Source organism: Eurypyga helias, unplaced genomic scaffold (genome assembly GCF_000690775.1).
Source record: "Eurypyga helias isolate BGI_N326 unplaced genomic scaffold, ASM69077v1 scaffold2603, whole genome shotgun sequence".
In the NCBI taxonomy this organism is placed as follows: Eukaryota; Metazoa; Chordata; class Aves; order Eurypygiformes; family Eurypygidae; genus Eurypyga; species Eurypyga helias.
In genome coordinates, this window is record NW_010242909.1 from 3,081 (window position 1) to 20,487 (window position 17,407).

Genomic DNA, 17,407 nt, shown 5'->3' on the forward strand with positions numbered 1-17,407 from the left:
ACGCTGTATTTGTTCCTCCTGAGTCTTCACACGTAAAGTTCCCGAATTTCCCTGTTTGAAAACTGGTTGCCATAGGAGTGGCTGTATGTATTACATGACCTATAGTCTACCTTTCCCACATCTATTTTGGGTTTCACTCTTCACTACACTCAGAAAATCTCTTCTGAGATTAGTGACAGCGTCATCCTCTAGCACAGCAGTAACAGCTGTAACTCTTATTTCAGAAAGTGGGCTAGAGAACAGAACAGCAGGACCCCAGTGCTAAGGCTCCTTAGCCTTCTCTTTCCTCATCGACCTGTATTATACGGAAACATTATTACTGGAGTTTTACACACATCTGTCTTTAGAGAAAGGGCTCATTTGACATCTCTGTACTGCAGAAATGAATGTCTCAAGGCAAGGACTGATGATAAATGAAGATTAATTAACACATTGTCTATTAGTCCGATGCCATACTGACCATATATGAAGAAACTTGTCTTACCGTACACTTTGTGCTCATTGTAATGGTCAGGGTGAAATCTGAAGAGAATTCCAAGTCTGGGGTAGATGCAGTATTACAGTTGATATGCTGCCAAAAGGAATAACACAGGTCAGTCACTAACACTGCTGCATTTAAACCGAGATCTTCCTTTGGATGAAGGTTGTTCGGTTGCTCCCATAAGACAAGTTCTCTAGAACACCACCAACTCAGCTCTCCAAAAAATGGGAAGAGACTTAAAAATCACCTAATCCTGTTTGCACGCTGAAAAAAAACACCTCAACCCCTCTTCCCCAAATGCCACACACCGACTAGTATCAGTATGGAATAAGATATATTAGCTCACTTTGTTCAAGAAAGTTGCTCTTGATGGCAGCTGCCCATTGTTGAGATTGTCGCTTTCACAGGCATCCTCACCTGTTTTACTCCTTGCTCACGCAGCCACAGGGCAAACTACAGTATGGAACCAATTCTGAGCTTTTTTCATTTTCCAAGTTAGTTTCATACTGAACACGGAATATTTGAGGTTGAAAGGGACCTCTGGAGATCAGCTGGTCCACTACAATCCCCCACCCCCCCCACAACCCCCGATCAAACACTGCTCAGGACCATGTCCAAACAGCTTTTGAGTATCTCCAAGGACAGAGACTCCACAACCTTTCGGGCCAACCCACGCCACTGTTCAATTGCCCTCGCCATAAAGACATGTTTCCTGATCTTGAAAGGCAACCGCCTCGAGCTCGATCTGTGCCTGTTGCTTCTTGTTCCTGCCCCTGAGGATCACTGAGAGGAGTCTGGATCCACCTCCTTCACTCCCCCCACCAACAGGCATTTATAGACCCTGATAAGGTCTATCACTGAACCTTCTCTTCTCCAGACACAACCACCCCAGATCTTCCAGCCTCTCCCTGTATCACAGATGCTCCAGTCCCTTCATTGTCTTTGCAGTCTAGCAGCAGCTACTCTGACCAAGTACAATAAAATATCTGTAAAAACCATATGATAAATTGGAACATTTTTAAACTTTTCCTCAAAAATGTAATCCATTCGTTATGTGGAAAGGCTATTGATTAAAACAATTTACCTGTAATGCCACTGCTGCTCAGCTCATTAATTTTACTGCTTCGTACTGTAACTCCAGCAAACAAGCTCAAGCACTGACTTTAGGTTATTTTAAAAAACGTGATTGGTACTGAGAAGAAATAAGTATAAAACCATTAAGTGTAACAGTTATGCAAAATGCTGCGCGATGACAAAGTTTGCTAAGCGTGTACACCCGAACTGGACAGTGACTGCTCATGACAGTATATATTAGAAAGGGACATGTACTATTACCAGTAAAGCATTTTGCTTCTAAAAATGACAGCAGCTTATAGACTGCATTGGACACATTTAACTGCAGTTATTGTTATCAACACTTTCCAGGTTAGGATGTTGCATTAATTTATCTGTTTGCCTAACAAGCTGACAGAACTCAACTTATCCATGCAGCTGTTAGTGCACCTTACACGTTCTTCATTTTCCATATACCAAACCTGACTTATTTGCAATAAGTCTTCAACGACACTTGAATCAGAACATGTTAAGTACTATGAAAACTGTCAGGTGAGAGAAGCACCTATGCCTCACGCGCTGCGCAATCAGCTCTGTCAGATGGCTAACTGTGGCCTCAGATTCTTCATCTCGGTACGTGTTTTGTGCACATTCATTCACCAAGGACAGAATTTATACTCCCTATAAACACAGGTCTACAAAGTATGTTTCAACAGAGTTGATCACTCTACCCTCTCCTTATACTCATGGAAAACAGATAGTTGTAAGCCTCAAGTCACACTTATTATAGGCGTGCTTAAGAACTTTATTGCACTGACTCTAGACAGAGTCTAGTCAACAAACTCAGAGGATAAAATATGACACATCTGTAATGACTGCATTATTTATGAAGACAGAACCCTGAAGTAAATTAACGGGAAAAATAAGTAGAGATGCTCAGGAAGGCCAAAATAGTTACTAAAGAAATATCAATCTCAGCACTTCTTACATTTGAATACCTAATTTAAAAAACTTAAAATCTTCTCTGGAGTAAAGTTAGAGACAAGAAAAGCTTGAACAGTAACTTGCATTGAGATATACTTATAACAAAACTATACTTCACCTGTTACTGCTTATGTGGGCAGGATGACAACTGACCACAGAGAATACTTTCTGTGCTGGAAGAGACTGGAACTACCAGCAGCAATGGTATCAAGTTCAGTGCTGAATTATGTAAAACCATTTTCTTCTATATAAAAATAGGATAGGATTGCATTTAAATAGAAATTACCTCTTTACTGCACAGGCAATTCCCACTGAAGGGCAGTAATATTACTGCCTTCAGTATTTTACAATAGAAAAGTAACTATATGAACAGTAATTACAATACCTTTGTGACCAAAAATCCTGGTTTATAATTCTCTCAATTTGATCTGAACTGTTCAAGTTATTACTAATCACAAAGTTCGTCAGAATTTCAAACTCAGTGTTCTGGAATTCCATCTGTCATGTAGGTGTTCTCTCGTATGAATCACTACGACAGCTATTGGATGCTATTCCCTGTTGCAAAGCTACCATAAAAAGAGACACCACAGAAAAGCAATCATAACATTAATTCAGTGAGTACTGCAGAAACTACTGGTGCCTTTTCAGACATGGTCATCCTGTTGGATGAAGCTATGGGTGACAGTGAGTGATCCTCCGATGACAGATCTTTAAAAGCCAGCCCGCTTGACACAGAAGCGGGTAAGAAGCCCCCATGCAACTCAGTACACTGAGCGAAGTGAAGAGGGAAGCCAAGTCTAAGACAAGACTCTATATTCCTTTTTTATTTTTTCAGTATGGTTTAAATTTCAGCTACACAACTCGTAACTTACTAAAACGCAAGTAAACTTGGGTTTGGGTAGAAGAAAACAGAGCAGAAAAATCAAAATACAGGAAGATTAGTTTAAGAGCCCAAACCTAGTAAAAAACCACAATTAATGCAAGTCTTACAGTCTTAACACCAAAAACCTCATTTGTATCATTTTGAAGATGTCAAAGTTCATGTTTGCAGGTGTGGTTTTTTCCCCTCCTCCATAAAAAAAAAGGAAACTTCTAACCCAACTACTAAAAATTTTAAAAGTATGGTACCTTAATGACACTGGCTGTAGATATCAGTGTGTTTGGATCCAGCACCTCCACAACAGCTTCTGGAATTACAGCCTTCTTCATACAGGACATGTCAAAGCCATATACATCTTCCCAGAAGAGTAACTTATCCACGTGTTTATTCATATCCCCAACAGCAACTAGGCTAATGGTGCAAGCGTCAGGATAAACTGTAACAACGGACACAGATTAGTGAGATTTTATTTTAGTCACACAAAGAAAATTTCTTCTTTTTCTTTTCTCTGTAAGTGATTAACAACTTGAAAGAACAAACAGAAACTTCTTCCACCTCCTGGACAAGACACTTTTTCTGCTACCTTATTTTCTGGAGTCCCATTTGTCCACAGAAGAGACAAAAAGCTGGAACTTTACTTTCCTGTTCACAACAAAAATATCTTTGTAGCTGTAGTTTTCAAATACCTCTGTAGTTGAATTCCACTGACTAGAAATGACTGGAAACTTCATGTCTGAAGAAAATAATTTGGAACATCCTATTCTGGCTTCTATACAGAGACTGACCTAAAAATGTATTTAATAACTGTAGGCACCCAAAGGAAAATTCAGGTGAGGGCTTTGCAATAACAAAACACCTCTCTGAAAACACCTTACTTCCAGAAAAGAGCAAATATTCTTACCCAGGAGTTTTATTCCTGTTTCTTATCAGCTCTGGCTGGTACTTGCCTTACAACCTAAAAAGTTACTTCTGAGTACTGGAATCTATATGCATCTGACAAGTATGGAGGTGATCCAACAGCCAGAAGACAACTTTCTCATCGATTCCCCCCACAGTTTTAGCATGACAGCTATCATTCTTTTACTATCTTCCATTTATGCTTTCCCTTCTCCCAAAAGTACCTTCAGAACAAGAACCTCTTGATGGCTTTTCCAAACAGAGTGGAAGACTGACATTTGCCTTTTTAAAAGCTGCCAACAGCCAAGCCAGTCAATCTCTCGCCAGTCTCTACCCACTATGGATTTGGAAAGACACAAAGAGCAGCTGCTATGAACATGGCTGTTTATAGCACTATCAAATACTAAGAGAAGCTCAATTTATTTTTAGCTAGGTTTCTTTCCACAAAGAAATTCACATGTTTTGTTTTTAGAGTTTTAAAGCCTTTAAAGCCACATACGCTGAATTCTTGATCTAACTTCAGAGCAAAATGACTCCTAATAAACACCTTATTTTATTTTTTATTGATATATTAATGTGGCAATGCTAATAAAGCTGAAGCTAAGTGTCTCTTTTCCTCCCCAAAAGCCTGGTGAACTGTAAAATTAATTTTGTCTTTAGCTCTGCTTGAAATGGTAGCTTATCAAAATGAGTATGGAGAAGTCATTGGTACAGCCTGGTAAGTCAGAAAAGCAGTATTTATAACAGCAGCCTTGTAACATACCGAAGATAGAAAGAGCAAATTGAAATTAGACCTTTTATATAGTGGAGTAGATTCAGCCTCAAGGAAATAAGATTATACATTTTAATGATAGAGTCTTCTCTAAAGAAGCTGCTTTTCCCCCTCCCCTGTATGAAGATATTAAAGTAATCATCTTTACATTAATGACTAGTTCATACAAAATATGAACACACTGTCATTTTTTCCTCACTTTGACTGTTTAAAACAGAATAAATAAATAAATATCAGCAGGCGTAAATTGGAATCCCGTCAGTAAGCCATCATCAATCCTCACTTTGCAGATGAGGAACTCAAAGGAGAAGGTTTCTCCAGGAACAGCCTGCAATTAACTCAGCAGTAAAAAGGCAGTTTGATGAGCATCAAAATAGGAAGGCATTCAGACTGCCTGGTCTGAACCAAATCATGTGGTTCCAGCACACCTGACAGCTGTCATACACACACAAAACATCAACATCTGGTGGTAGGAGCACTTGCAAGTGGTTTCTGGAGTCATCAACATGGGATTTCCATTTCTCAAAGCATTCATATTGGTGTTTACTAGTGTGACAATTGCATTATATTCAGCTTTATCTTCCGGCATTTGAAACCTTCAACAGCCACCACTGATGCTTCAAAAATTGAAAGTGTGAAACAGACAAAGGCAAACGACTACAGCCTCTGAGGGAAGATTTTGCAGGGAAATGCTCCTCATAGGATGTAAGGGGTATGACAAGAAGAGACAAAGTCCCTAGTTACAGAATACACTTACAGGAACCTAACAGTGACCCTGCAAATAAAAATGAAAATCACAGCAAAAAGTGATCAACTACCACATAATCTCCCTCCTTCAGACTTGCCCACATTTCTGGGACGTTCTGTTAACTGCAAAAAGTTTACCACATCTATCAAGCATGAAATATTTGACGGGAACTGTAATCAGTTTTCATTAAATATCTTTGTCCACACAGCAAACCCTTAAATCAGCAGTGGAACTTGTGATTGATTACACAAAGTGCTTTAAGAACAAGCAAAAATGTAAACACTAATGCCCTAATCTAACCTGCAGTTTTAGTTTAGCATATCAACATCAACAAAAACGAGTAGACAATGCCTGTTCAGACTTCATGGAAAGAAATCTGTGTTCTGCCAACAGGGCACAGGCAAAAGACTACAGTGATACATTAACTTCCAATTTTACAAACCCACCCATGTCCAGAAGCATATGGTATACTGAAGTTTGGCTGAAAATGTAAGCATGTTATCTAAGCATCAGCCTAAATCACCTAAACGCTGTAGTGTTTTGTAAGTGTTTAAAAGCATCTGCTTAAAATTGTATTTCCCGTTTCACCCACTATCCTCCATCCTCCTGGAAATCCTCTCCTCTTTCCACAACCCTGTAAGACTTCCCTGTGCAACCCTGACAGACTTGTCATTTTTTTCTGATTAAGCCTATAATTTAATAATTATTACTTCTCGCAGGCGAGACGAACAAAATGCTGATTGGACAAAAGCACACACTCCTCAACCCTCTCTCAGATTCATCGCTTTGACCATCTGTGTCCTTCTCGACTCAGTGCCCAGAAGTCATCTGTCACTAGTAACAGCTCACGTGGCGAGCAGAATACGATGGGAAATCCTTTATCCCTTAGCAATGCCTCACAAACTTCAGGATGCTGAAGAGTTAGGCATCAACCCACCATATACAAGGAAATAATTCCAAGTGAATATCGTCAGCATTTCGACATGAACAAGCAAACAGTATTACGTTCCAAATGATGCTTTCCTTACCTACGTCACCTCTCACCAACGTGCACTGCACTCAGGTGCATGCAAAAAATCTATACTCAAGTACGTAACAGCTCTAAAGACCAAACAGATGGGTCCTGGGCAGCAAGAATTTTATGTTGCCAAATAAAGCTATTATATACTGTACACATTACCCTAGACAGTTTGGCATAACCCCCTTCAGCATGCCAATAGGCTAAATCGCACTAACGACGATATGACTGACTGAACACAAATCTAGAAATTTGGATTCTATTCCCAGCTCAATCACTAGAAGATCTGGACAAAATCGCAGCTGCCTCTATTGCTTTTTTCAGCTTTCCAACAGTCCCTGTAATAATGATGTTGGGCTCAATCATACAAAGTAGCTTGAGACAAAATTAAGCCTTATGACATGTTCAGGGAGTTTCTCTGCTAGGACTTCACCTCAGAATGAGCTCTTCCTTTTGGCTCATCTGCATTCGGACGTGCCTACAGCTCTGCTGCTGTTCACTGCAGAAGTGCCTGTCCTGCTGAGCTGACTGCTGAGCAGCTTTGGCAGGAATCTCAGGCACAGCCATTTACCTGCTATACAAGCTGGCAGAAGAGCAGCAATTGTAAACGTCTTAAGGAAACAGCGTTCCATTTAAAATCTGGCTATACCAATCGGCAACTGTATAATCCTGTATGCTTTCTGGAGAGTCAAATAAGGGTCCAAGATCATTCTGAGACCAAAAAGTGTAAGTGCACTGCAGAACGAGCATACAGTCTCCTAAAGGGAAACTGGGGAGGGGTAAGCCACCAGCAAACTTACCAACAATACAAATAGAGAACAAGATTCTATCAGTTTGAACAGAGGTCAAGAAATTCTGGCCCTTTCCAGAAGACTGTGGAAGTAGTAGGTGAACATAAAACGACTCCTTACAATTCTATGAGATGTCCTTAAATTCAATTATATTTATCAGCGTATGTCTATACAGAGCACACCACAACAGTGGTTCCAGATCGGGATGGACTATTCTACATTACTGAAAACAAAGAAGTCTGTCATTTTGTTCACATTTTAACACAATAACAGTTATCTCTAGCTTGTATATTCAGCTTTGTGACCAAATGCTGAACAATGGCATAAAACCCCTTTTTTCCTGCTGCACTCTGTGGCACACAAAAGCTCACTGCAATCAGAGGGAAGCACTGCAGTGAGCACTGTTACACAGTCATTAATCCAATCATTAAGTCAGTGTAGTGAAACTAACTATGTGCATGGTTAGCACAAAAGGGGAAAAAAAACCCCAGACTGATGGCTACGATGGAAAAGGTCAATACGAAATACAATACTGACACAGGAATTAAGCACAAGGAATAAAGCATATGCAGAACTCGTGCAGAAAACTGCATCACATGAGGAATAAATATTTACAGGCATTGAAATACTGCTTAAGATGACAGTACCTAAGCTACTTAAAGGGGTAAAAGAACCCTACTTCAAAATACAACATTTTTGTTCTATCGCTTCCCTGTCCTTCAACCAGGAAAAAGGGTATATTCCCACCAGAACAGGTGAACAGAAGGAATGTAAATCCATTAGTTATTTTATGCGGCTTCTTGCCTTTGAAACTACATCCTTCGCAAGCAACTTCCCTCCTCCAGGAAAACATCCTATCGACTTTTCCTCTAATCCATCGTAGCTTACTCAAACAGCATCACATCTTACAGATTAAAACTTGTTTTCCTCTGTTGGTAGTTATGCAGAGATTTCAAGAGGGGAAAAAAAATGCCCACGTGTGTGGGAAGAAATAAGGAGGAAAAATTTAAACTGTACTTAAGGATAAACAAACCCCTCCATTCTTAAACACCATCAACTTGAGACCTTGATACCCCATCTAATGTTCTTCTATTACCCATACAGTAAATTAATGCCTTGCAGCTCTTACTAATGGAAACATTTTTCATTTAGACTGCCAACTTTCTCATCCATGCATAGCTTATTCTAAGTCTCCGAGTTCATTCGGTTTCCCCCCAGAGCTAAATTTATTAAAAGAATTATGCATACCAACCTGAGCCTCCCTCTGCCAGGTACTTGTCCTTTGCATAGATGACAGAATCCAGCATTGACTCAAAGAGAAGGAAATAACCCTGTTTTACAGAGAAAAGAAAGAATTTAGAAATCATTATGCTTCTCATCTGGCCAGTTTCCATAGGCTTATCTCCAGAGAAGGCTTTATCAACAAAGTTAAGAACTTTATATGCCTGCACACCTCTGTAACAGCCAGCAACCAGTGAATTTCTCCACAATAGCACTGTCACTTCAAGACTTTAGTAGGATGAAGTATCATCTTTAATTTCTCAAACTGCAAATAAGAAGCACCTACTGTATTAATGAACTCTGGGCAATAAATACGCAATCTACACCAGCACTTACCTGATAGCGTTGTACAACATCAGAAGTCAAATTCAACTCAAACCAAATGAAATGCTGTATATATTGATTTGACAATAATAACTGAGACACCACACACAAAAAAACCCCAAGAAAATCTGTCCCACTTAGAACCACAAGTAACAATCAAAATGACTGTCATTCTACTTAACACCAAGTAGAATTTTTCCGACTTCACATGGGCGACTTTGTGGTGCCCTGTACCAGCTTGGGCAATGCTCATAGCCAGCTGGAAATCAATCCCACAGCTACGACATGGGTTCTCCGGGTGTTCTACATCATTTAGCAGCATCTCTACTTCAAACATTCTCAGGATGAAAATGGTTAGAACTAGATTTGTGTAGGTTTTTTTGGTGTTGGGATTAATTTTATAGCAGGTTGATCATACTTACATAGTTGTTCAGAATCAAATCATACCAGCATACATTCTGGATTTTCCCTTAGCATCCTAACTCTCACTTTCCTTAACACACAGCTTAGCTACATGGCCTGATTTATATGCTGGTTGTCAGTAGGAAAGAACAAAAAAAGACAACTAGAAGTCTAGACTTCTGGGTGTGCAGTTCTACAAGCCCAGTCTGCAGTAACTAAACAAAGCAAAGCTAAGATTTTCTTCTTCATCTTTCCTACACCTTCCTATTTGTAGAAGCAGACATATTTTTCAATTTTACTTTATTTTTGAGAGCATCATGCCTCACAGCTGAGGACAGACAGCATTGCATGGGAACTGCACTGCTAAGGTACCAAGTTTATGCCACCTTGGATGTTTATTTTGCCTAATGCTCTTGGAACAAAAAAGAATCACAGAATGGTTTGGGTGGGGAGAGCCCTAAAAGCCCATCCAGTTCCAACCCCCCTGCCATGGGCAGGGACACCTTCCACTAGACCAGGTTGCTCCAAGCCTCATCCAGCCTGGCCTTGGACACTTCCAGGGATGGGGCATCCACAGCTTCTCTGGGCAACCTGTCCCAGTGCCTCCCCACCCCCTGCGGGAAGAACTTCTTCCTGATATCTAATCTACACCTCAGACACTGCAAGTCCAAAATCACTTACAAACATTGCCATCCACACTACAGCCTTCGGAACTATAAACAAAACCTGCAACCTGAAGCATGACGGACCTGTATTCAACCAGAGCATAGTCTGAGAATAATGGAAATGCCCTTTTAATCAGCCAGTTTCTGGTACCAGGACAGTGCTCTAATGGACACTTTTCTTCCAAACGTTGCCTGTTCTTCCACTTTACTGCCTAACTTTTATAAAGCCTTTATTCTAAGTCCCAGAACTTAACGCTCTGTGAGCAATATGATCTTTCCTAAGCTTTACAAAATGGCTGAAAAGGCCAGAAGCTCCAATCCCAGCAGGCAGAGATGATTTTATGCCTACAGCAAGCCAAAGGCATAGAATGGAACCAGTTTTCTTTTTTTCAGTCTTATTACTGCGGTTTCAAAAATAGAGTACGTTTGACCCATAAAAGATTATTTTCAGATGCTTTTAACAGAAAATGAGTTGTTTTTACAGCATTTTAAATGTGACCTCTAGGACCTGTCTGAAGAGGAGTTACCAGCAACAGTATAAAGTGACATTGGTACAGATCAGCTCTTCACTCATTTCTGCCTGCCTAAAATGACCATTACCTACAATGTCTGTCAATCAAGTGCAAAAAGTACAGCTGGAAGACACACCCCTTGACATGAGAAATAAAGTGAAATTCTCACTGTCCTTTCCCTGACCTTTCCACTCCGGCATCACTGGTTCTCCCACCCTCTCCCAGTTCCACCTCCCCCCCACTTCATTACAGCATCCCTGTAAGTTACATAAACCGTCAATGGTACAGGATCAAGTCATTTATTACTTATACCAAAGCATTTTGCTCACTGTGCTGTGCTCATCTGTAGTGTAATTTAGAATGTAATTTCACAGGCTGCTGCCTCACCTGTAGGGATGCCATCTGGAAAGTGAATTATACCTGACGCCTTTTCCCCATGATGCTGTGGGGCACTCTTGCTTCCACCCCAATCATGCTCAGGGTTTTTTTCTTAATCGTGTATTAGCATCCTCAAAATTAATTACTGCAAAGAGATCTCCAGGATATAAACCTGTGAGCCAAATATTAATAATTCAATCATGCTAGTGGCTAAACTAAGACACATGAAAGGTGACAGGATTTCTGTTAAAGACAAAGTGAATACGAAGCACACCTAAAGTGTCATATTATGCACTTTCTACTGAAAAGCTGGCCATTTCTTCCTCAAAAATGAAGTTTCTTATTTCCCTATTTTAAAAACGGAAATGAAATGACCCTTCTACAGCTAACAACAAAAACATACAAACAGATGGACAGGAGCAGAAAGACACAGCACCACGCAGTTACTCCGTTCAAGCAAATACCTGTCCCACATCATGTCCATCCAAGAAGTCAGCTGTCAAAAACGTGTAAGCCCACTGACAAACCTGAATCCAGAGGTATGTGAATATCACAATGTTTCTTACATATCCCTTATATCATTATTTTAACAGAATTCTAGAAGGATCTCAGAACTCTCATGGTTTAATATACTGAGTTGTTAAACTTTGTTATTCAGATATACTACACACTCTAAAATTTATTTTCATTTTAGTTTAAAACTACATAAGAATATTTTACCAATAAATGAAAATGTAGGTATAGGAACTCCTTTTAACATCGTTCATCATGTTTTTCATGGGGAAAAAGAGATTAAGCTCTTTAAAAGCATCAAGATGCAAGACCAACACTGATTTTTAAAACAGACTTGATTGTGTGGAGAGAACTAAAGTAAACACATTAGAACACAAATTACTTCAGGTTAAAAATGCCTCGTCATGTACATCCCCCTATTCTGTTCTTATCAAATACCTTGGTGGAACTTGGTTTTGCCTTCATTTATTTTCCACTTCTTGGTGAAGCTATACATATATAACAATTACCTTCAAAAAGTGGTATTAGCATGTTCACAATAGCCAGAATTAGCAGAATTTTTGGTACAGCCAAAACCAAACAACCCCCCAAGGATAGAATTGAAAAGAAATCTAACACTACTTGAATAGGCACTGCATTTTCTCCCTCCCTTCTATCAAAGATCCATTTTATTATTTTCTCTAACAAAACTGAACCACACCTGGTACTCCAGATTCAGTAAGGCCCAATATTGAATATTTAATGTGATGAGAGGCAGTTGTCAAACCACTGGTCCAGACAGTGGACTGCTTTTTTTAAACCCAACAGTATAAAAAAAACCCCGCATTATTTTCTTAATCTTAAGTTTCTAACTAGAAGATTTCCATTGGACTACAGAGTAAAATTACAGAAGGCATGTAAAATGGATTGGACAACAGATTGTGATTTATAACATAAAATGTGATCTTGCATTAACAGATGCACAAAATTGATGTGGCCTGCTCAATTTTGTGAATAAATTACTTTTTACTTGAACAAAATCCCCCCAAAACTTGCAACAGAAGCAGGAACTACATGTAAGCCCTCTGCATGCTCTGCTGCAGCATTTCCTTTATGCTGAACTCTTATGTATGATTTAATTCAAGGAAATAACTCAGCACCGACAGACCAAGCCCACACATTTCAAAACCGCTGCTTGACTTTATTATGCACACCCTGTTGTGTCCTTAAAAACAAATGTAAATTGAGTGAGAACACCCAAACAGAAGATCTGAAGAGCAGAAAAGTGATACCCACTATTGGTGTTGGCAACAAATAAAATAAATCATGCAAGGAAATGCAATTACTTTATAAAAATTTTGCTGTAATGAAATTAAAGCGTTCAGCTACTCAGTATGCTCTTCACACAGCATTATTAAAACACACAAAAGAAAAGCTCAGTTCTTACGTAAAATTATAACTTATTGCTGAGTTATAGAAATGGAACACTTGTATTAATGCACCTCCAAATACTAACAGAAACAGAGACTATCAAGGCTGCAGAATGACTAGGAAGTGTTTAGGAAGTGCCGTCACTGTATATCTGTCACAGAAATGGGGGAAAGGAGGAGAGAAAAGATTGGTTCCCCTGTTTCAGACATGCTCAACTTCCTAGTCCTTTTCCCTAGATGCTGAATACTTCCCATTCACAGCCCATCCTGCTAGCACTTCAAATTTCTCTAACAAAAAGAAAAAAAGGAAGAAAAAAAAGCTATTAGCTACGTGAGCAATGACACAATTAAGAGACAAGAACCCTAGATTCTATCCTTGGTTTATTTTCATTTGAGAGCCCATCTCTCCGCCAGTTTTTCCACGTGTAAAACTCAAGCGTATACTCGGTATCAAAAGCACTGCACAAACCAGTAATTTATGGGAACGCACTGTACTCTAACACTGCGTTTGAGACAACCATCTCGGACAATCGTCTCTCACAGTAAAATCCATTACAAACAAGAAACGCAGATTTTTTTTCCCACAGTAAATAAAACACTCAACCCCTAGCTTTATTTTCCTAGCTAAAGAAAGGAAGTAAAAGCATAGCAAGAGAAAAAAAATCTGCACACAGATGCAGCTGGGTAAGAACATTCCAGAAAAACATGATATACATTTAGTTTCCTTCTGCACTCATCTTTTCAATAAACAGGTAGTGCATGCAGTTTACAATTACACTCCCAAAATCCATGTGTGCAGTAACACAGCCACCTCTGGATGCTGACAGCAAATCAAGTATACTTAAAATTCATTATCTCTGGGGAAAAGATATAAATGTGATCTTGACTGAGACCAAGGCTACAGTGTACACTAGTGGTAAGTACGTTCCCCATCACCCATACAAACAGCAGCATATTGAAGTAAAAATCCTAAGCTCCTAAAGAAATTTGAGCATTTGCAAACCATCTTCAGGTCAAGTCACTAACTGACAAGGGTTTTCATTCATTACACCAAGATGCGAACAAATCACTGTGATGCGTTCAGAAACGCAGTTACATCAGATTGCCACTAGGCAAAAAAACCTGGATTCTTGGTAGCTCTGCTTAGAAACCCAGTTCATACGGGTCTACAGTCTGAATAGGAAGATAAGAGATTTGCTTATAGATGTCCTATGGTTCAAGGAGAGTAACAAAACATGCAAGAGGCTTCTATACGTAGCCACTAACAATAATTCGTAGTTTCACAAATTAAGGCTTTGTAATGTTTCGCACATCAGAGCTCCACGCAACCCAACAGGATGGTTTACAGCCCTACTAGAGTATCAGATGATCCTGGACAGGGATACTTGTATAAAGCCAAGGCCAGCAGTGAGATCTTACGTAAAATGAATCCATTCTTACATTCAAATGACCTATCTCCAAGAACTGGAAGACCCTCTCCTTATAGATTCAGTTTGGTTAGCAGAACAGGCTATTATTTGGCCATTCTTGTCTTCTTTCTTAAGACAACACGGTTTATTGGGCGAGGTGGCTCTTTGGTCCATCTGCTCTGCCTTGTGCTCCTGACCCACAGCACACAAGAAGTCCTTGTGTCAGGCCACACACTTCACCAATGCTTTGCTAAGAGGAACTCATAGCTGTCTTCAGAGTGAAAAAAATCTACATAAATGGATTTATCTGGGTAGTCAGTAGTCCAACAGGCCCTCCATGTACAGCAATCTGCCTGCTGGAAAGCAACAGAACAGCTCATCACAACTGCCACTGTCTTTGTCAGCGGCTTGCATACTGGTTTTAGTTGAACACAATCACACAAACACCCTGCTTATGGGCTGATTTTAACGATGTCCCACATGCATACTTCAGCTCTCACAAAATTCATTTGCCCTTGACATTAAATGAAAGGCCACTGCTACTTTCTTTCATAGGCTTAAATAAAACCACTGCAGAGATAGGTGCTCATCATTCAGCTTCTAAACCTGAAACATGACATAACCATATTCAGATGAATTTAAAACTGAAAAATATTATTTGGAAAGATGACAAATACATATATGTACAGACACTCACACACACCTACCCTACTCTAATATTTAAGATGCTTCTCCCATTTTTGCATATTTTAAAGGAAACAATTTGAAAGTGAAAGAGAAGTAGGAATAGCAATGACAGTTTGTGGAACCCATAGGTCACACAATTAAAAGACAACGATCATCAGAAGCCATTACGTTGGAGATGCTCGTACTGCAACCACCCTACCTTTTACAATAGGCTGTTCTATGGGTCATCTTTCACAGCCTGTTCTAGAAACGTTCCTGGGAGATGCAGTGTTTTTCCTCTCTCAGTCTCTATTCTGTTGCTTCACACTTCTTTTTAATTTTCTGATGCTCCATACAGAGCTCTAAATACAGCCTCTGGTGTACTGTCTTAAGCACTGTTCTGTACCAAGCAAAACAAACCTATGGCTCCACAAAAGGGTTTGATGTCTACTAGTTTGTTTTCTAAATGGAACAGCAACTTTTCATATTTTTATTACCAACAAAACCCATTTTGCATTAGAATTTTCCTGCTAGTCCATACAGATTCTCTGAATAAAGAGTTGAAAACTGACACGTATTGAATTCCTTTTTGCTCCCACACTTAGCATTTTCAAGCACTCACATTCAAATATTAACAGAAGCTTTCACACTGGTCAGAATCATGTAGGGAAGGAAAAGAAAATGCAAATTCACACAAGAAAGCTGGACAAAGAGGAATCTTCATTTGCATCTAGGCAACACAGTGTTCCTTTCTGAACAGTGGTGGAACAGTGCGCACACTGTCCAGCTATCTATCTTCCTTCCACAGCATTGTCCTCTTTATCTCTGTATTGCAGCAACCTATAAAAATGCTAACATTCCTAAATATTTAGAATACCTAATTAAGTGAAATGCACATGGCTATATAATTGTGTCATTAAAAGGTAAATTAGCACACAAATAGGAAACATGGAACATTCAATACTTCGTTTCTTACGAGAGCTGCTTTTCAAAATGCTTTACGTCACCTTAGAGGCACTGATTTACAACATGACTGAAGCTCGTAAGTGCCCAAGCTGCTTTTAAAAGCAAATCTTGGGCTCCAGAACAAGAAATGCAATTTTGGGAACATTATTGTTGGTGCACATATTAAACAACTGATCAGAAGCTTCCCCAAAAGAACTACAATTGCATTTCTAGTGAAGTCACTATATTGTCAGAAATCACCAACCATAATGGACTATTTTTAAACCACTAGTTTAAGCCAATGGCTTAAGCCTTCCTTGAAACTAGTGACCTCAACACTAAGTGTTGCTCATGATTCAAATAACAGTCATTATAGCGGAGGGAAAATTTTGCAGATTTCCAGCACCATGAAATAGGCAATATAAAAAAAACCCAACAAAAAAACCCACAACAGGAAAAACAAAGCAAACAATTTATTTCCACCTTTATTTGGAAACTAGATGCACGCATATAGATCCATAGAGAACATGTGACCTCTCTCCCAAAGGCCCTTGTGTACAGAATGGTCACAGTTTGTTAAAAAAAAAAGTAACTTTGAAAATAAGTTTTTCATTATTAATCTTAAAGAAAAATCCTTTTGTCCTTCAAATTTAAGTCCAAACAGTGGGAACTAGCACAAAGAATCCCTGTATTTTGAAATGCTTTTTGAAGGTCTGCGATACGAGGAGACTGAGTAGCAGAGGACCATAAAGAAGCCACAAGGGGCGTTTCCTGCCATATTTTTGATAGGGAACAGACTTACGCAGTCACTTTCAAGTTCAGCCTGGCACTAGGTCTGGTCACACAGACTTCTTTATTAGGATCAATGGCAGGTAGCAAGCACAACCGTGTAACAGTCAGCCAACACATGAAAGAAGGGTCAGGCCAACGGTTGAAAACCAACGGATTCCAGGAAACGGCTCACATACATTTTGCATTTCCTGTTGGCCATCATCTTTACTATGCACTTTTAAAATCTCTTCTTTTATTGTTATACTAAGAAACCTGCAATGAATAGTAACGTCATTTTCAAGCTCTGTATGTATTTGTGGATTTCCCAGTGTGTATGCTCCTCACCTCCTTATCACCTTCCCCACAGTCAGGAGAGTCTTTAGGCATCTTTGCGGACTAAAAGTATTTTACTCATCAGAATGATCCAGTTAGATGACTAATACAGTATTTCTCCGTTACTTTCACCTGACTGGCTACAACAGTATTAGTCAGGAGTACAGAGTACTTC

General features: G+C 39.4%; 1 protein-coding gene across 1 annotated transcript in view; it reads right to left on the minus strand.

The window, feature by feature from the left end:
* Positions 1 to 460: 460 nt before the first annotated feature.
* Positions 461 to 17,407, minus strand: part of PRMT3 (protein arginine methyltransferase 3) — a gene marked incomplete at both ends in the record, with an annotated part of 39,338 nt that continues 22,391 nt past the window's right edge. Inside the window, 3 exons of the mRNA XM_010149201.1 lie at positions 461 to 571; positions 3,647 to 3,834; positions 8,877 to 8,955. Of these exons, the coding sequence (XP_010147503.1) occupies positions 461 to 571; positions 3,647 to 3,834; positions 8,877 to 8,955 (378 nt within the window). The remainder of the gene's footprint in view (positions 572 to 3,646; positions 3,835 to 8,876; positions 8,956 to 17,407) is intronic.